Source organism: Prionailurus viverrinus, chromosome D2 (genome assembly GCF_022837055.1).
Source record: "Prionailurus viverrinus isolate Anna chromosome D2, UM_Priviv_1.0, whole genome shotgun sequence".
NCBI lineage: Eukaryota > Metazoa > Chordata > Mammalia > Carnivora > Felidae > Prionailurus > Prionailurus viverrinus.
Genome location: NC_062571.1, coordinates 59,690,360 through 59,710,951, shown reverse-complemented (window position 1 = coordinate 59,710,951; position 20,592 = coordinate 59,690,360). Strand labels below are relative to the sequence as shown.

The following is a 20,592-nucleotide window of genomic DNA, read 5'->3' as shown; positions in this document are numbered from 1 at the left end:
CTTAAGACTTTCCTTCACTGCAGGCTTCCCTCGTCGCGTTTGACCCGGCTCAGCCGCCGTGACAAAGCCTTTGCGCATGTGCAGAGTGAAACTGGAGGAAGGTGAAGATGGCGGCGGCCAGGGCGCGGGTCCTGGGAGTTCGATGGCTGCAAAGGGCAGCCCGGACCGTGGTGCCGTTGGGTGCACGGACAGGTTCGCCAAAACGGGCGAGTCCGCAATGTGGGAAGGGGATGCCTGAGGTTTGGTGTGTCGAGGGTTGGGGGGGGGTGGGTATCGCGGATACTGCAGTGGCCGTGTCCGGCAAGGGGGCGGAGGTATATCCACACAGAAAGGGGTCAAGTCTCACCTGGTCCTTTGAAGCCCGGGCCGCAGCAGCCTCCGCAGCTTGAAGCCTTCGGGGCGGCCGGAGGGACCAGGTCTTTTCTGACCCGCCCCTTTCTGCTCTCCAGCTTCGCACGTTACCAAGGACATGCTCCCGGGGCCCTATCCCAAGACCCCAGAAGAACGGGCCGCCGCCGCCAAGAAGTATAATATGCGAGTAGAAGACTACCAACCGTACCCTGATGATGGCATGGGGTGAGATGCAGAGTCTGCTCGCAGCCGGGTAGTGATGGGAGATGGCCAGCTCCGTTGCGTGGCTCCACTCTGACCATTTTCCCTGAACCTTCTCGTGATCCCTCAGAGTCAGTGGTGTGGGTGCTTTTCTCGGTGGAGGGAGGTGGGAGGTGATGGGTGAGCAGCTGCAGCCTAGAGGACTTCAATTTTCTCCTTGGCTCAGGCTGTTTCCTCAAATGAGGAAGCCGGTATTTTAATAGCTCCCTTGAGGACCCCTGAATAGCAGGAACTTTCCTTGGCTTCATCCAGAGCGCAAGGTTTCATTTAGATTGAGCATCTGCTGGGCTCAGGTGCTGTCATGCAGACACGTGATCAGGCTGGAGCTGGACTCCTGTCTTGAGAGCCGTATTTGTAGATGGAGTACTCTATATTCGTGTGTATATCTTTCTTGTAAAAAATACCTTTGCTATTAGGGCTGTGGAAATTGTAGTCACTGTCAAGCGGATTAAGCAGCCAACTCCCCTACGCCAATCCCCCCCCCCCTTTAAATAACATCCCCATGGTTAATTATCTGGAGCGATTACCATCACCCTCATTTTCTTTCCTAGCATCGCTCTTTCACTAGTGGTTTTAGCAGCTCCTATTCTTCTTCTTGTTTTCCAATCATTTTCTGTGACACATGACTAGTTGTCATCATTTCCTATGCCTCTTATTTTGTTGCAGACAAGAGTAGCATTGGTAGCAGTCTGTATAAGCTGAAACTGGATTCGTTGGGGGAAAACCCAGCTTAGCAGGAAATCCCATGAGGTGTTTGAGACATGGAGATGTATGCTAACTTGGTGGTTGGGAGCACAGTTGCCATGAAGAGAAAGCTTTTCTAATCTGAACCCCTTTTGTTTGTATTCCAATTAGCTGGGTGACCTTGGGTTCAGACTAAACTACAGTTTTATTTTCTGTCTAATGAGGGAATCAGAGTGATTGATTGCTAAATTCCCTTCCAGCTCTGACATTATAACATTGCATGACTTTTTGTTGTTTTTGAAAGAGGGGGACAAGCATATATGTTATAATGTTGCAGAGTTTGACATAGGGGTGTCTGGGTGGCTCAGTCGTTGAGTCTGACTCTTGGTTTCTGCTCAGATCATGATCTCACGGTTTGTGGGTTCAAGCCCTCACTGGGATGGGGGAGGAGGGGGAATTTGGCTTGGGATATTCTCTCTATCTCTCTCCCTCTCTCCCTCCCTCCCTCCCTCCCTCTCTCTCTCTCTCTCTCTGCCTCTCCTTCCCTTGTGCACTCTCAAATAAATAAACTTTAAAAAGGTAAAATAAAAACCACAGTTTGACATGAAGTTTTACTTACACTTTGGACTTTTGTGGTTAGTTTTGTGCTTAGTGACTATAAATTGAGATACTGATTTGAAAGTGGTTTCCTCTGTCCTTAGGTGAAGCAATTTTTTCTGTCACTTGGGTTCTTATCTCTAACATGAGGGGACTTTGAGTTTTCTGAGTGAGGCTGCTCAGAGCCCCTTCCAGAAGTTTTTCTGTCTCTCCAGATATGGGGACTACCCAAAGCTCCCTGACCGCTCACAGCAGGAGAGGGATCCATGGTATGACTGGGACCACCAAGACCTGAGGTTGAACTGGGGTGAGCCGGTGAGAAATCCATATCCCATTTGACCTTCCTTCCTTCTCCCTAAATCTTCCTGAGGATTCTTTCTTTAGTCTAAATGGCACTTTGCTGTCTAAATAACATTAAGGCTTTCTGCCCAAGGAAGCAAGGTCCAGTGATCTGAGATCTGAGGTTCCATGTGTGGTACATGGAACGGGACTTCTGGAAATAATCAGAACTATGTACTTTTAAAATTGTGAACTTCCATGATTGAGCTGTCTTTAGTCAGCAGAACCTAGAGCTAAGCCAGCACCTAGTCCTATATGCTAGAGTAGCTCACACTTGATTCTCAGAGTATTGTCCTGAGGCAATAGAATGCTTTTATTGAACTTTATATCAGGCTCTGATCACCCTTTTGCAGACTGCCTGCCATTTGCAGGAAGAGCAGTATGTGGTATTTATCTGCTTTTCTGCCTCAGATGCACTGGGACCTTGACATGTATATCAGGAACCGTGTGGACACATCCCCTACACCTGTTTCCTGGAATCTCATGTGTAAGCACCTCTTCGGCTTCGTGGCCTTCATGCTGTTCATGTTTTGGGTTGGGGAGACTTACCCCACCTACCAGCCTGTGGTGAGTATCTGAGAAGTGTCCCCGGAGGCACATTTGCTTAGCCCTGTTTCCTGAGGGAGTGAAGTCTGTAGAGTAGGGATCCAGCCAAGACCAAGCCTGTCTTCCTGGTAAGGCCTGTGGAGGGCCTGACTCATTGGCCTGGCACCAGAGTCAGAGCACTGCTCCCTGCACACATCTTGGATCAGCCTAAGAGAGAAGAAACGGTTTAGGACTAGGTGAGGAATGAGAATGTGGAAGTCAACTCGTCTTCTATAAGTGTTTATTTTGAGAGAGCAACGAATAAATTTCTTTATTTATATTGAGGGAGGGATAGAGAGAGAGGAGGGAGGGAATCCCAAGCAGGCTCTGTGCTGCCCGACCGACGCAGGGCTCGATCTCACAAACCATGAGATCATGACCTGAGCCAAAACCAAGAGTCAGACACTCAATTGACTGAGCCACCCAGGCGCCTCTCAACTAGTCTTCTAGAGTTGCCATTTGGGGGCTCTACTCACTAATTATGTTGTAGCAAGTGATCTTTCAAGGTAGAGTCAAGGAATCTAGAGCTGAAACCTATCTTCTGCTGGTGGCGTGAAGGGCAGTTCCCTTAGGGTGCTGGAAGCAATTAAATATTTACTACAAGCATGGACCATTTTATTTTGGAGAGTGTAAAGGACAGAAAATATGCTGTCTAGCTTTATGGGAGTTTAATTTGGATAAGCAAATGGTGAGCAACATTTGAACAGAGATAGAGGAATTTGGCAGTTTTAGTGTATATATGTAAATAGTGAATGTGTGTGTTAAGACGTGTGAGATGCTGTTAAAAAGAAGGATGGTGCTAAATACTAAAAATATGTATAGACTTTGGATGGTGGGGAGAAGTTGGAGAGAACATTTGGGGCAGGACAAAATAGAATGAAGAAGAGAGTGAGTTAGCTGGAATGGAATAGGCATATAAAATATTCCTAGAATAACCAGCTGTATTGGTTACTTAGAGAGCTGCTAAAAATTCAGATTCCTGGAGAGCCTAATTCAGTAGCTCCATGGTGGGGTTCTAAAATCAATATTTAACAAGTTCCCAGGTTATTCTGATGATTTCAGAAATTAGGTATGGAAATTGCCATCTTAAAAAAAATATTGTGAGGTGAGCTGATCAGTTAGGTTGGGATGCTTTTATTGCATGGCTAGGGATTTGGGCTTCGTGGCATAGTAAGACATCAATGGCATTAATAGTAAGACTAGTGGCATAGTAAGACATGAATTCAACAAATATTTATTAAGACCCTACTATGTTCCACGTACAGGTTGGGCTAGGGGTTGGGGACCCAGTGATGACCTGGACTTCCTCTAGTCAGCACCGAACTGTGTTGGGTTTTTTGAACAGAAAAATGACATAATCTAATGAAGGCTAGGAGTTTAGGATGATTGATCTGGGAGTAGTCTACAGGGTAGATTGTCCGGGAAGGAACTGAAAGCAGGAAGACTGTCGTGTTTGCAGTTGGCTGCTTGGTGCTACCTCTGCAGAGATCATCGATGTCCTGATGGTAGCTGGCGTGTCTGTGTGCACTGACACGAGCCTTCCTACCAAGCCCCAGGGGCTCCAGGCTGGAGAGTGCACGTAGGGCTAGTGTGAGCACTAACTTCTCTTCAGGAGAGCAAGAAACACAGTGTGGCTCTTCCATTTTTCAGTTCTGTAAGCACATCACCCTTTTCTCCTCCCCTTGAGCTGTGTTCCCTGACAGCTGTTTGTTGGTAAAGCCAGCAGCCCCTAAAGCACGTCCCAGCCGTGTCTCCTCTGTGCTTTCCCCCACCGCTGCTCCTGCACGCCTCATTTGCTAGGCCACTTTAGTGGTGGAACCATTAGAGGCTGAGTGACTTAAAGGAGATTGAGTCTGTCTCGACCCCAGGAGAGAGTGGGATGGATGGATGCATCGTCTCATTTAGAAAGCGCTCTCCCTTCCTCCCTCCTTCCTTTTCTCTCTCTCCCTCTCTCTCCCTCTCTCCCCCGACACTCTCTCTCTCTCTCTCTCTCTCTCTCTCTCTCTCTCACACACACACACACACACACACACACACACACACAGTGTAGGCACCACCTCTTTTACAATCTAGGCTTTCTGTCTGCCTTGGGCTGAGTAGGGAAGAGGAGCAGTGTTCCTGCTGTTCTAGCCCAGCTGGGTCCGACCAGAGGCCACCTCATACCCATTTACCATGTGTGATTGTTAACTCAGAGTGGGGTGTAGCCAGGTATTGGCTGGATGTATGCTATCTTGCTGACCTGTGTTTTTTCCTCAGGGGCCAAAGCAGTATCCTTATAACAATCTGTACCTGGAAAGAGGCGGCGATCCCACCAAAGAGCCTGAGCCGGTGGTTCATTATGAGATCTGAGATGGCTTCATCGGCTTTGTGTCCCCTGACTTCCTCATTTCTAGAGATTTAACCTTAATGAAATCCCTAATAAAACGAAGTGCTGTGGTATCTGTGCCTCATTTCCCCGGGAATAGCCACTGCCATGAGGACCTCATCCTTTTCCTTTCCTTTTTTTCTGCCTGCTATCTGTTCCCACCCCCTACCCACTCTGAGATTAGAAAGATGGGAGGGTAGGGGGAGTTAAGCACAAGAAAATGGTACTTTGTTAATTTTGCTGGGGCTGTGAAGGTATTTGAGGGTTTCAGTTGTGCAGTAGGTGGTAAGGGTAGCTTCTTTGCCCATTTACAGGGTTGAAGAAAAAGGAAGATATGTTCCTGACTTCCCAAGTTGGAACAAGATATATTTTCCATAAGAAACCTTTTTATAACGGTTAGGGTTTTTGTTTTGTTTTTTTTGTTTTTTGTTTTTTTTTTTTTGGAAAAAGTGCACTTAAAAAAAATTTTTTTTAAGCCTATTTATTTATTTTGAGAGAGACGGAGACAGCATGAGTGGGGGAAGGGCAGCTAGAGAGGGAGAGAGAATCCCAAGCAGGCTCTGTGCTGCTAGCACAGAGCCCGATGTGGGGCTCAAACCCACGAAGCCATGAGATCATGACCTGAGTCAAAACCAAGACTGAGCCACCCAGGCGCCCCTAAAAAGTACACTTTAACATGTTTCAAGTATGTTATAGGATAAATAGGTGTTTTTGAACTCACCTGAGGCTGTGACTGTCTCTAATGTCATTTCTGTTGTAAGAGTACACACAAGTATTCCTTGTTCCAAAGCAACTTCTGAATCCTACATTTATGAATTAGAGGGTAGTTCAGTGAGTTATTCTGAACCTATGCATGGCTTTTGCTCTGGTTTTTGAGGGTCTATCTCGATGCATCTGTTAAGTGAAACAACTCATTTTCTTTTTGTCCCTTTGGAGACATTTTCTTAAAATTACACTGCCTGAAAACCTGTCCCATAGGGAAAAAAAAAAAACCACTTTCAATATGACCTATGAAAGCAAGTCCATCCAAATTACCAGACCTTTAGTGGTTGTCCAGGAAGTGAAAGAGGGATTTGTTTTTTTTTTTTTTTTTAAATTTTTTTTTTCAACGTTTATTTATTTTTGGGACAGAGAGAGACAGGGCATGAACGGGGGAGGGACAGAGAGAGAGGGACACACAGGATCGGAAACAGGCTCCAGGCTCTGAGCCATCAGCCCAGAGCCCGACGCGGGGCTCGAACTCCCAGACCGCGAGATCGTGACCTGGCTGAAGTCGGACGCCCAACCGACTGCGCCACCCAGGCGCCCCAGGGATTTGTTTTTAATAGTTTTTTTTTAAATGTTTATTTTTGAGAGAGAGCAGAAGCAGGGGAGGAGCAGAGAGAGGGAGACTGTATTCAAAGCAGGCGCCAGGCTCTGAGCTGTCTGTGCAGAGCCCAACACGGGGTTTGAACTCCCGAACTTCAAGATCATGACCTGAGCCGAAGTTGGATGCTTAACTGATGGAGCCACCCAGGCACCCCTAAAGAGACTTTTATGAGACCAGAGGATGGGTACTTATAATAAAATGCCACTACTTGAGGGTTTCCACTGGCTTTTTATCTGTCTTCATTCTCTGTCCTCTGTTGCCTTTGGTAATATATGTAACAAATGTCTGTGTGTCTAATATATATATCAGACATTGATAGGCCCTGGGGCTATAAAATTGAACAGGACAAAAATAGTTGCCTTCAAGTATAGAAGCTAAGACTGGGAGTTACAAAACAAAGTGAAAAGAATTAAGAGCTAAGTTGAGAGAAAAGAGTGCACCATTTTTTTTTTTTTTTTAATTCTGACCTGCTTGCAGCTGTGACCTGCTTTTGGTTAAAATTTTTCGGAGTGTCCCCATCAGTGACGCTTTTGCCTCATTCCCTAGTTTGAGGTGTTGTCTAAGGTTCAGTTTTCCACCCTATTTACTTGCCCTCGGGTTTCATCCACTGTTGAGGTGCCTAACATGTTCAAGAAATACTTAGTATGCACAAAGAGTGGGCAGGCACAGACAATACCCTAAATTGTCTAACATCTGGACTTCAAAACCCTCTAATCCCCACAAAAAGGAAATCTAGACTTGTATCACAGTGACTTGAGGCTCCATTGTAAAATAATGGAACTGACTCACCATCTTTGGAGGCAAAAATACAGTGGAGTTTCTGCATTAAGCCAAAGTTTTGAATCAAATAACTTAGGTCTAAGATCTTCAACTGCTGGTAGAATATTTTTATTTGGAAATGCCATAATTCCCTCAGTCAACATAAAAAATCCATCTGATTTTTTCACCTCCCTCTTCAGCTCTTTAACTTCATCACTCACAAGAGCCTGTCCAGTTTTCCTTTACAATCATTGCTACTATGTTAATCCAGGCTTTCATCACCTGGTACCTGGACTGTTCTATTAGTCTTCTAATTTGAGTCCCTGCCTTCAGCTCTGGTCTCTCTCTAAAGGGATCCATATTGCTTGTCTTAAAATACAATTTTCAGGGGCACCTGGGTGGCTCAGTCCGTTAGGCGGGGACTTCAGCTCAGGTCATGATCTCGCGGTCTGTGGATTTGAGTCCCGCCTCGGCTCTGGGCTGGCAGCTCAGAGCCTGGAGCCTGCTTCGGATTCTGTGTCTCCCTCTGTCTCTGCCCCTCCCCTGCTTGCTGTCTCTTAATCACATAATAAACATTAAACACACACACACACACACACACACACACACACACACACACACACACTATTCATCTTATTGCATCCCTACCCATAATTTTAACTAACCCCCAATTACCTGCAGAGTTGAATTGGTATTCCCAATCTGTTTCCCGCCTCTTTCATTCATGGTGTGGGAAATGCCAGCGTGCCTACTAGCCAGTTGGGCCCTTCCTCCTTTCTGAGACACCACCTATCTTGCCGCTGCAAGGTATGACACCCGTCTTGCGTCCCTGAAATACTCCAGGAAGCCCCTGGTCTGCAGTACCTAGGCCTCTGCATGCCTATAGCCCTTAATTCGTTCAGCCAACAGCTTTTCGGCATCAGTTGTTGGTGGGCTGTAGTGCGTCACCGCTGTTTATGGCCTTGATTGCTATTTACCTTTTCAATTAGGATTCCACTGAGAGCTTCTGGAACTAGTTAGTACCAGGTCTTCACCATCATAACAAATAATGAATTAGTATCTTCCCTTTTCAGGGGCTGTTCCCCGAGCCTGGCTCTAACTGAATAGGCCAGAACTTAGCGGTCGCAGGATCTGACCCTCTGCGGCAGAACCGCGCAATCGGCGAAGGTGAGGGAGCCTGCAGAGCCAGAATCCTATTCCATCCTCTCCGCTGCTCCGCCGGCGCTTCGCGGCGCGTGCGGGCGGCAGTGCTCGGCCTCCAGGACTACTTTTGGCCCTCGGCAGCCGCCGTCCGCAGCGCCCAGCTGAGCCCACAGGCCCTCGGAGGAGACCTGCTGTGGCTGCGCCGCGCTGCCGTGACCCGGGCTCTCCGCGCAGGTGGGTTTTCCCCGCCTCTCTGGGGCCCGGGGCGCCGCTCCACCGTAGGGAGAGCGCCGGAGGGACCTCGTCCCCCGCGGAGACCCCGGTCCGCGCCTCTCGGGCGCCACCGCGCTCGCCCTCGGATTGGACCCGGCTCCGCTCTCCCGGCCCCGCCGGGGTGCTGCAGCCCCACGAGGGTCTGTCTCCCTTCAGCGCTGCCCTCGCACCTTCTCCCGTGCTCCCCGGACCCCGGCTTAGCCTAGCCTGGAGGGAAGCTGTGCTCACCGCCCCCGCAGGGCCTCGGCTGCGGAGGGTCGCTGGCGCCCTCCATCACCGCGGGAGTCTGTTCGGCTCTTGGTTGAATGTAGATTAACAGCCCATCTTCCCAGTTTCTAGGCCGTCGGGGATTTAACACCTCATCTGGAGTTGAGTTTGAACTAATATCATGGTTAAAAGCACTGAGCTATGGAGGCTCAGTGGGGTTCATATCTCGGCCCCAGCCAGTTTTCTTCCCGGTGAAATGTATATAATAATAGTACCTGTTGCACAGAACCGTTATGAGAAGTGAGATTTGCCCGTCAAATGCGCAGGGCTGAACGCAGCTCCTACTTCTGTCAAGGGCTTTCCCCACAAACGGGAAAACGGCTTTGACCAGCAGGTGGCAGTGGTGACTGTATAATATGATGCGCAGCGAGTCCGAAGTTACCTGGTGTTGCCTCAAGCCTTTAGAGGCCCCCTCTAAAGAGGGTCTTGGCTGAGAATCTTGGCTGAATTGGCAGCTTTAAACTCTCTTCAGGCTGGGGCGCCTGGGTGGCGCAGTCGGTTAAGCGTCCGACTTCAGCCAGGTCACGATCTCGCGGTCCGGGAGTTCGAGCCCCGCGGCAGGCTCTGGGCTGATGGCTCGGAGCCTGGAGCCTGTTTCCGATTCTGTGTCTCCCTCTCTCTCTGCCCCTCCCCCGTTCATGCTCTGTCTCTCTCTGTCCCAAAAATAAATAAACGTTGAAAAAAAAATTAAAAAAAAAAAACAACTGTCTTCAGGCTGGAAAGTACATTAGAGGTTGAGGAATACTACCTACTATTTTTGTAGGTTGCGACTAACCTGACGGTGGTTTCCTTAAGCAGTTTACAATGGGTCCCAAGTTTCTTCCCTCAAGTTCAGTGTTACATTAAAAACAATACAAAACAAAACCAAAAACTTTTCTGCCACTTTGCAAGCCTGTAGGGATGGCACTTTGAATATGTGTTAGAATTGTATTGGAAGCCACAGAATTAACATGGATGTCTACATTCATTAAACATATTATCAAGCACTTTACTCTATGCCAGACATTGTTCTGGCACTAGTTAGTTATAACATGGTGAACAAAGCAGACACAGTACAAGCTCTCCTGGAGTTTACTTATTGGTGGTTGAGACCAACAATATAAATGTAAATAGACACATAATAAGTTACCAAGGAGAAAAAAAATTGAGACTGATTTTGGTTGGGTGGCTCACCTCCCTGACGGGGTGAGACACTTAGCCCAGAAAGATGTGAAAAGGAGCCAGTCATGCAGAGAATGAAAGGGAGAACATTTAAAGTATCGGAAACAGAGTTTACAAAAGCTCTGAGGTAATAAAAAGCCAGGAGATGAAAGAAAGGGAAAAAAAAATGTGGCTGCAGTGTAATGAATAGAGGGGGAAAGTAGCAAGAGACGAGGTTGAAGTGGAAGGATGAGCCTTTAAGCAGGGTCATAAGGGGTTTGAGTGCAATTTTGTTTTGAGTGCAATAGAAGTCATTGGAAGATTTGAAGCATGGAATGCCAAAATTCTATATATTTTTTTATTTTAAAAGTTCACTTCTGCTGCTATGTAAAGAGTTAATTGGGTGATGGTAGAATAAAGATAACCATTTGGAAGATTATCGCAGTAATGCAGGTGAGAGATGATGGTGTCTTCAGATAGAATGGTGGTGGTGGAGCTAGAGAAAAGTAAACAGGTTAAGAGACATTTTGGGGGTGAAATCAGGAAGCCTTAATGACGAATTAGAAGGGAATAAGGGACAAGAAGGAATTGAGGGTGACTTTCAGTTGGGGGGATAGTGATACCATATACTGAGATGAAGAAAAATGGAGAAGGAACAGATTTAGGGGAAGGAGGTGGTAGAATGGAGAATTCCGTTTTCGACAGACTGACTTAGGTTATCTTTGCTATATCCAAATAGAAATTTTTTTTTAATTTTTTTTTCCAACGTTTTTATTTATTTTTGGGACAGAGAGAGACAGAGCATGAACGGGGGAGGCGCAGAGAGAGAGGGAGACACAGAATCGGAAACAGGCTCCAGGCTCCGAGCCATCAGCCCAGAGCCTGCCGCGGGGCTCGAACTCACGGACTGTGAGATCGTGACCTGGCTGAAGTCGGACGCTTAACCGACTGTGCCACCCAGGCGCCCCCCAAATAGAAATGTTTGATGAGCAGTTACATATAAGAACTTGGCGCTCAGAGTTGAGAAATTTGTGTTGGTGGTATGAATTTAGGGATCATCAGCATACGGATGAAAAGCCAAGGGAATGGATGAGGTCACTGAGAGGTTATCCAATTTGATGGTTATCATCACCATTGGGCCTGTGGCAACCAGTGTGTTTAAATATCTTTTTGGGGTTAAAGCATTAGATTTTAGTAATTGGGTAAGTGAACTGTCCTTGCAGATCTACAGATGGTCATGCGTGTGTCACCCGGTATTGCCCTGAAATGCCCCCATTCCATGGTGGGGAGAGAGAAACAAGGACTCGTGTCCACAGGTGCTTCCTAGATCTGGCCCTTAAGCTTGCTGATTTCTATTTTTAGTAAGCTGAGGGTTATGTCAGTTTTCTGCCACCTACAGGACGGACCATGAAGCTAAAGGAGCTTGAACGGCCTGCTGTCCAAGTGTGGAGCCCAGCCAGCCAGTGCCCTGTGTATCTCGCTACAGGTATGATGATACTGTGGACTAGGATCCACTGGAAGTACATAGGTCAAGGGGAAACTTAATATTCAGAATTCTTTATTGAGCTTCAGAGAAAGCTTTAGAGTCATGAAAAGGTGGGGTTCGCTTGCAGGATAAGCAAGGGGACATTAGGTGTTTGGGGTACCTAGGGGCAGCCTTGAATTATGGTTCAAGCTTGAGCACCTCCTGTTTTCTTGCTTTCTTTGGAGTTACCACTTGAAAAAGGATATACCCCATCCTCTCCTGTTCCGCTGCCTCTCCCTAACCATTTATACCCCAAATCCATCCATGTATTTTTGCTTATATGCCGCCTCTTCCTAACTTTTCTTGTGCCTAGGAACATCTGCCCAGCAGTTAGATGCCTCCTTTAGCACAAATGGCACCTTGGAAATCTTTGAGGTTGATTTCAGGGACCCCTCCTTGGACTTGAAACGCAAGGGAGTCCTTTCTGCCTCCAGCAGGTACCATGTCTGAATTGTTGATGTGTGTGCAGGGCAGCTCCTGATGTAGACTGAGGAATTCTGGGAGCAAGGTGTGCTTCTCAAGGCTCATAAGGATATCTATTAGGTGAAGGACCTTCACCAAGTTGGGGAGAAGTTAACTCTGGGTTTATTTTACCAAAGGATTTTAAAAACACCCACTCTCACTTTTTTGGTCAGCAGCGGCACCAGGCAGAGTCGTGTGTTAGAGACTCCTCACCCAAGCCTGGATCACCCATACGTGCCTGATCTCTCTCTGAGCCCAGAGATGTTGGCTTCTTCCTCCCTTGGCTCTTGTGAAGATAACCTTACACAATATCTCCTTTTCTGCCAATGGGAGGAGAATGAATGAGCCTCTCCTCATTGTGGTTAGGCACTGATTGGGTACTCCTGGATTTCATGGCTCTGGCAGGCTTACAGGCCTGAGTACCGGCATTCACAGAGCACATGTATACAGGTCAGGCACTATGCTAGGGACTCTGTATATCTTATTCATTCCTCAAAATGAGCCTGAGCAATAAATACCATTATTCCCATTTTGCATAGGAGGGAACCGAAACTCTGGGAAGCTAGGATTTACACATAGGTCTGATTCCAAAATCTACCTTCTTTCGATTATTCAACTTCTCTTTTATAGGTTTTGTAAAGATGTGGCTTACAGTCTGAAGCAGTGGTCTCCAAATTTTCATACCACTGGGGAAAATGTGAATATTCACTATACTCAAGTTATAGAGGCAATATAAATAATATACATGCATTACTCTACTATTAAAAAGTACCATTTCCATAATTTTATAGATTAAAAATATAAGTCTTTTTCCTACAGAGAATTATCTTGTCCATCCCTCTTTAGAGATTACTGGTCAAAATGCAACTTTGCATTCTCTTATGAATGTTTTGGTCCATCTGAGAGATAAATTAAGATATTTAGATAGAAGTACCCTCTTTTTTCTTTACATGGGTTAGCCTAATAATGAAAGGTTAGTTATTGTTCTCCCTTTCTTGAGCCCCTATATCACTTTCTGACAGTATCCTTTATTTTACAGTTTTTTTATATCTTTGTATTTCCCGTATCTTTCCCTTTGAAGAGCAGCCACTAGAGGGTTTACCAATAATGATGAGATATTCTTAGCCTCTAAGCAAGCATTTCAGAAAGGGCTCCTGAAAGAGGGGAGCTAATTCAATAACATTTATGCTCCTGGACTTAAGAAGAGGGGCAATGGGTAAGAGCTCCTATCCTCAGTCAGCCAAGCAACAGTTTTAGCACAGTAGTGGCTCCTTAGGGCTAATAGTTCCTAAGAAAGAAACAATATAGTTGCTTAAGAAACCTTGAAATTGAATCCTAAGATCCCTGTGGGCAGAGATTTTTGTCTGTTTCATTCACTGCTGTATCTCTAACTCCTAAAACATCACCTGGCATTTGATGCTTAAGGATTATCTGTTAAATGAATGAGCGATGCTAGAAATGTCTGGATTACCAAACTGAGCACTCATATCCACCATTTCAGTTAGTTAAAGTTATTCTTCAGTTAATGTTAGTGCCCTGAGAGCTTTTCAAAGGTGACGATCGGTTTGTTTTGCAGCCAACTAGGCTGAAGGGACCCTTTTTGAAATGTTGGTACTCAAATCAGGAATTGTAAACTTCACTTCATACCCTGTTTGATCCTGCAGAGATTGGGAGCTATACCCAAAATAAATAGTGCAGCTAACACTATTGATAGTGTGTCATCTCTATTTTCTTTTCTACCTCTATAATTGTGTGCAAAGAGTGAGTTGCATTTCCAAAGACCTAAGGAACTATCTTTGACATAGATCTATAGGGTGTTGTTGAAGAAATCATCTTAGACACCCAAGGGCCTAAGGCACCCACTTCTTTCTGTTCCAGCCTGGGTTCAGTCACTTACTCAGAAATCCACATCTCAAACTATTGGCCAAGATGATCGAGGTAGAGAGAGGGCTGCCTGTTCTTTGCTTTATACTTTCCTCTTTCTTTTCTGTGCCATCTTTTGCGTGGTTTAGTGGAAAGCACAGTTGTATTGGGTTGCACCCTTGGCTAGAGATAGGTGACTTTGTGCAAATGGAGGTCGTAGGTTTCCTCACTTACACATAAAGAAGAGGTTGTACAAGAAGACTAAGAACCTACTGAGCTCTAAATTCAGGTATTATGTTCAGTGTTTCCTTCTCTTCCTTTTTTGTATCATAATCTCTTTTCTTTTTCCTTTTTTTTTTTTTTTTAAAGAAAGCTTCCTTGGGTCTCCCCATTATTACCTAACACATACTTTTCAAAATCTTCCCCCATCCTTTGCCTGCCCTTTTCACCAGACGCATGCCTCAACCACATTTGAATCCTGAAGATCCCCTTATATCAATTCATGAGGCATCAGAAAATATTATGTATTTAGAAATACCTGACTGAAAGAGAAGTCCTCTGAAACACTGGTGTGGGGGTGGATAAGGGACCACCTCAAGCTGTAAATAGACTGAAGAGAGGGAATGGATTAAAGCCAGTGGATGCATCAGAATCAATATGGATTAGCACGTGCGTTGAAGCAAGTGATGTTTGGTTTGTTAGATGAATCTCACTCAAGAATAAAGGTTTTGGGGAGAATAATACGTTGTTTATGAATTGTCTTAATGAAACGAGGACTTAGCTGCTGTGGCTGAATGAGGTCAGAGACCAGTGTGCGATGTGCAATACTCCACCCTCTGTCTGCACTGAGGGTCTAGATCTTTTTGTGGTCTCTGTACCTCTGTATGACCTATTCTCTAGTAATGTGAAGACAGTAGGTGATCTATCTTCCAGCACCTTTATAGTAGTTCTGGCCACTTGGGGAACCCTGCGGCCTCTCTTTGGGTGCCTGTGTAAGGAACAACACCAAGCAGAAAAAGATCACTTTGTGTACTTTTCTTAGTTTTCCCATTTCTAAGGTTTGCCTTCCTTAGAGATTACATCAAGATCACAGAGTGGAGAGAATGTGGGCTTTGTTGTTGGATAGGCCTGGGTTCAGATCCCAACGCTGCCATCTAATATCCTCTTGGGCACATTGTTTAACTTCTCTGGCCCTGTTTTTCTCTGCTGTAAATTTGGGATACATGGGCACGTATTAGCTGGTGCATATTAGGCTTCAGAAAAGAAGTTCTCTCAGACAGCCACTGCTTCACTTCACTGTCTTCATTCTCCAACTTGAGCACTGCCCTCACTGCTCTACCTTTTTTTTTAATGTGTGTGTGTGTGTGTGTGTGTGTGTGTGTGTGTGTATTGAGAAAGACAGAGCATGAGCAGGGGGGCGGGCAGAGAGAGAGGGAGACACAGAATCCAAAGCAGGCTCCAGGCTCTGAGCTGTCAGCACAGAGCCCGATGTGGGGCTCAAACTCACCAACTGTGAGATCATAACTGGAGCCGAAGTCAGACACTTAACTAACTGAGCCACCTAGGTGTCCCTTCACTGCTCTGACTTTTAAGAAAACTTGGATTCCCTCAGCTAGTTTGGCTTGTTTTCACTTTAGTTCAGTAACATGAGGTTGGAATTTTTTTAATGTTTATTTTATTTATTTTGATAGCAAGCGATCAGAGGAGGGGCAGAGAGAGAATCCCAGGCAGGCTCTGCACTGTCAGGGCAGAGCCCAGTGTGGGGCTTAAACTCACAAACTGTGAGATCATGACCTGAGCCAAAATCAGGAGTCAGTTGCCTAACTGACTGAGTCACCCAGACCCCCTCTGAGGTGGTTATTTTTAAAAAGGAACCTTACTAAGCAAATAAAAGCAAAATCCCAAACAAAGAAGTACATAAATTATGGAAGAAAGAATTTACACAACACATATTCCTAGTTATAAATTAGCTAAAGCTTGGCCTCAGCTGAGCTTAGCTAGGAGGGCCTTTTGATCTCTCAGGCCTCAATTTATTCTCTTTAACCTTGTCTTTTTCTCTCCGCCAGGAGCATAGCCATGGGCTGGTCGTAGGGCTGGTTTTCTTTATGAATTTCAGTGTCTTCCCCTACTGGTCTAGGCTGGTATCAATCTGATGTATCCAACACAGGGGTTCTCAACCCTGTTTGCTTGTTACAATCACCTGGGGGCTCTTGTTAAAAATGTAGATTCTGGGGGTGCCTGGGTGGCTCAGTAGGTTAAGCGTCTGACTTTGGCTCAGGTCATGATCTCGCGGTTTGTGAGTTTGAGCCCCGTGTTGGGCTCTGTGCAGACAGCTCAGAGCCTGGAGCCTGCTTCAGATTCTGTGTCTCCCCTCTCTGTGCCCCTCCTATGCTCATGCTCTGTCTCTCTCTGTCTCTCAATAATAAGTAAATGTCAAAAAATTTTTTTAAAAATGTAGATTCTGAGGGCCTGTCTCTGGAAATTCTGCTTTGCAAGGTCTAAGTAGGAAAGTAAAGAATCTGTTTTTTTCTTTTTCTTTTTTTATTTTAGAGAGAAAGAGAGAGTGCAAGTGAGGGAGAGGGGCAGAGGGGGAGACAGTCTTAAGCATGCTTCCTGTTCAGTGCGGAGCCCGATGCAGGGCTCGATCCCATGACCTTCAGATCATGACCTGAGCCAAAATCAAGAGTCGGACAGTCAACCCCCTGAGCCACCCAGGTGCCCCAAGAATCTGTATTTCTTTGATGCTGTATACTGCCCCTTATCACCATCTCCATGGGAACCTCTTCAGCAGAGAATTGCACCTGTATTCTCATGTTTTGAAAGTTCCCATCATCCCATGCAAACTCTTCCTATACCATCTCTTTAAATCTCTTCTAATCTCTGGAAATCCTATTTTCAAGCCAAAGGCCTTCATCTTGTTTTTTAACTTTTAAACTATTCAAACATAGAAAGTTGTAGAATAGTACAATGAACAATTATATACTTTTACCTAGATTTATCAGTAGTTAATATTTTGTTGCATTTGCCTGCATTCCGTGCACTCTTTTTCTGCGTGCACATGTGTGCGTACACACACACACACACACACACACACACACACACACTGTTCCCTGACCATTTGAAGAGCAGAGATGATTGACATTCCTTGAGTCTGTTGAATGATCATGTCCTGGTCCTTGCTTAACTTGTCCTAGCCGTTCTCACTCTCCTAGATGTTCTCTTTCATGTCCTATTTGGACTCTAGGCTCACTCTCACTAGTGAAATGGTTAACCATAGGACTGTACTTTCCACATGCTTACAGAAAGAAAATCATTTTGTCACACTCTGTGTTCTGCATTTTGGTCACTCTAAACTAACTAGGCTTGTTCTCTAACTCTTTGGTGACTCCCCCTTGAGGTCTCAGGTGCCTTTGTCTTTGGTCTGTATGCCAGGTGCTGTGATCATACTGACGTTCCTGTGACATTTAGCACCCCCATGTGAGTTTTTCACTGGCCATATTCTCCTCTGGTTCCTGTGAGACTTATTATGGGTTTCTTTAGTTATTTTGTTGACTTGCCCTCAGCCCACACTGACCTCTAGCCCCAGGGTGACATGGCAGCCTCTTGAACCAATGTGGCACACGTTCTTCTGCCCTATTGAGATCAGTGCAATGTTAGAACACATGGCCTTTTGGACAGTACCTTTAGAGCCACTGTTTGTGTCAGCTCTGCTCTGACCTGGTCTCAAATGGTGTTCAACTCTTCACTTCTAACAGGTTGGTGCTGCCTAATGACTGGTCAAACAGGTTCCTGCCTGATCACCCCACTCAGTTTCTTGGCTGATGTTTCCCAGGGTGTGGGAACATTTCATTCCAGTTAGGGATCTTATGACATCATTCAATGTGAAATCTGGCTTCCCCGAAGGGCTGTGGAAATACCCTTGGCTAGCAGCTGTGAAATGGAGGACAAGACTACCTTTAAGGCTTTGGGGATTTCACATGGCTTCCCTAGGGGCTTTGTAGAGGACCTAACTCTGCAGGGGCCCAGGATCCATCTTTTCCTTTTGTGTAAGATGCAGGCCAGAAAGCCAGAAGTGTTTCCCAAGAGATGTGTTTATTCTTTTTGCTTCTGTGTTTCTAGGGCTGGCCGGCTACAGCCATAGAGCACATCCAGTGGGCTAGTCACATGGGAGAGACACAAGGTGGAGTGATCCTTGGGTCCCTTCTCACTTACAGCTTGAGAGGGAAGAGAGGACAACAGTTGTTGGTGTAGGGAACCTGCTTCTAGTCAGGTACAGAAGAGTTTGGATCTTCCTCTAAACAGAATACAGTCTTTTATGATGGTTAAGGGATCAGACTCTAAAATAAATGGGCCAGACTTTATACCTTGATTCCACCACTTCCTAGGTGTCAAATAGGGATAAAACTACTAACTGTATATACAGAAATTCATATATTTTCTGTGTCTCAGTTTCCTCAATTGAAAATGGAGTTAGTAATAATACCTTATAGAGTTATTGAATATTAAATCAGTGAATACATGTGAAGCACTTAAAACAATGCTTCATACGTAGGAACTGTTTAATAAGTGTTAGTTGTTACTGTTATTTGAGTTGTGAGGATTAAGTGAAGTAATTTATTTGAAATATGTATCACTGGCCCTATATAACCCTAATAATGTTAATTTAGGGGGGAAAAAAAAGCCTGGCCTCCTCACTTCTAGTGTAACAAAGATGGAATATTTTTCAGAGAAAGGGCAGGACCAAAGTGAGGACACCTCTATTGTGTGTCTGGTAAGTGAGGGAGAAAGGCAGGCCTGTCTTGGGGTGGGGATGCCTGCATAATGGCAGAGGCTGACAGAGATGCCTGCTCTCTGCCTATTAACATGGTTCTGAGTTGGTGCTGATGCCAGTTTCTCCTCTTTGTAGGTTTTACAAGCTGATCTGGGGGAGCTTTGGCAATGGGCTTCTGGAAGCCTCCGGGGTTATTGCAGGCGGAGGGAACAATGGCATGCTTACTCTATACAATGTGACCCACATCCTGTCTTCAGGGAAGGAGCCTGTGATTGCCCAGAGGCAGAAGCACACGGGGGCTGTCAGAGCCCTTGACTTTAATCCTTTCCAGGTACTGCATTTCAGTTGGTCAGACATGGCCAAGCCATGGAGTAACAATTCTGTATGGAAACATTCACTTGTGGCCTCCAGTCTGTAACTCTGAGCCCTTCCCAGGCTGTTAGGGGAGAGGCTTTGGAAACCCCACATGTGGGCCTCTTTCCCCCTTTCCTGCTCTCACTTCTTCCTGGGGTGGTGTTTCTCCAAAGACCTGTTCTTCATACAGGGCCACCTCCTGGCCACAGGGGCCAGTGATTCTGAAATCTTCATTTGGGATTTGAATAACCTAAATGTGCCAATGACCCCAGGATCCAAGTCACAGGTAAGGAGGCTCCTAGGGCAGCTGATTTTCCCAGGGAGAGTCTTGAATCCTGGAGGCAGCCAGAGCACAGGTTTTGGACTTTACCACTGGAGGGCAATAAAGCTCCGCAAACGAACACATTTTACCAGCCAGCCATTAGCAGCAATGGAGGGGAGGGTGTGCGTGTGGTGGGGTGGTTTGTGGTCATTAACTGTCCTAGGGTTTCTGGAAGGAAGATGAAGAAGGGCAGTGGGAGACACTGAGAAAAGAAGTGTGAGTACGATTTATCATAGTAGAGCTCAGGCAGGGTAGAGTAGGACCCTAAGCTCAGGAAGTGGGGCTAAGAGTAGGACACCCAGATACACTCTTGTCCTTTTTGTGAGGTGGGTCAGCTTTGCCTCTGTATCTAGTTCTCCATGCAGTTGGGGTCCTGTGCATATCTGTCTCTGAGTGTACCTACCTGTCAGTCTATAACTGGGTCTGTCTTTTTGCTTCCTGGCTCTTCTCTGTCTTATGCTTACAGTATCGTGAGGTAAGTTAAGTATAAATTTGATAGTACCCTGTGCCCTAAAAATAGCAATGGCTTTTCTTTCTGCCTCATTTTCTCTGAGGGTCTTATGTGTCTGTGTTTCCCTTTCTTCCTCCTCCTCTCCCCCTCTCTCTGTCGTAGATAAGAGGCCTGTTTTAAATCTTGACTTTATTCTCTCAGGAGCAACTTGGGATAGGAGTAAAATCCAAGTGTTCCTGCCCTTCTCTCAATTTCTACACCAGTACCCCCAAAGGATCCTCTCTAGAAAATTTAACCCCCGGCTCCCTGATACTATTTGGGTTTGGGAAGCTCATGTCTGCTCTTGGGCTTTCTGTGGGTGGTTGGGAGCAGTGGAACAGCAAATGTCTCTTGGTCCAGGGGATGACAAGTTGTCCTCCACCCCTCCCCCCATCCTGCCACAGCAGCCTCCAGAAGACATCAAAGCACTCGCTTGGAACCGGCAGGTTCAACACATTCTGGCTTCTGCTCACCCCAGCGGCAAGGCAGTTGTGTGGGATCTCAGAAAGAATGAACCTATCATCAAAGTCAGCGATCATAGCAACAGGGTGAGTTCTGGAGGCAGAATGCAGGGTTGGGCTCTGGCTTCTCCCTCATGCCTGGGCTTTGGAGCTGTTCTTCCCCAGGCCAGGGTTCTGCTTTCAGCTGCTACACTTGCAGACTTAGCCTCTT

The 20,592-nt window shown here is 46.0% G+C and overlaps 2 protein-coding genes across 5 annotated transcripts in view; both read left to right on the top strand.

The window, feature by feature from the left end:
• Window positions 1–39: 39 nt before the first annotated feature.
• Window positions 40–5,256, top strand: NDUFB8 (NADH:ubiquinone oxidoreductase subunit B8). Its single transcript, XM_047826221.1, has 5 exons — window positions 40–192; window positions 450–576; window positions 2,109–2,208; window positions 2,644–2,799; window positions 5,074–5,256. Exons 1-5 carry the CDS (start codon window positions 108–110, stop codon window positions 5,164–5,166), a joined length of 561 nt encoding a protein of 186 aa, XP_047682177.1. The 5' UTR covers window positions 40–107; the 3' UTR covers window positions 5,167–5,256.
• Window positions 5,257–8,376: 3,120 nt separating this feature from the next.
• SEC31B (SEC31 homolog B, COPII coat complex component) overlaps window positions 8,377–20,592 on the top strand; it is a 40,886-nt gene continuing 28,670 nt past the window's right edge. For 2 of the 4 annotated variants that reach the window (XM_047825381.1, XM_047825380.1), the window contains exons 1-6: window positions 8,380–8,687; window positions 11,533–11,619; window positions 11,972–12,095; window positions 18,890–19,085; window positions 19,299–19,394; window positions 20,325–20,468. In XM_047825381.1, coding sequence (XP_047681337.1) covers window positions 11,541–11,619; window positions 11,972–12,095; window positions 18,890–19,085; window positions 19,299–19,394; window positions 20,325–20,468 — 639 coding nt within the window. In that variant the 5' untranslated portion in view covers window positions 8,380–8,687; window positions 11,533–11,540. Of the gene's footprint in view, window positions 8,688–11,532; window positions 11,620–11,971; window positions 12,096–18,889; window positions 19,086–19,298; window positions 19,395–20,324; window positions 20,469–20,592 lie in introns of all 4 variants that reach the window. The other 2 variants (XM_047825384.1, XM_047825383.1) reach the window with 2 other exon arrangements.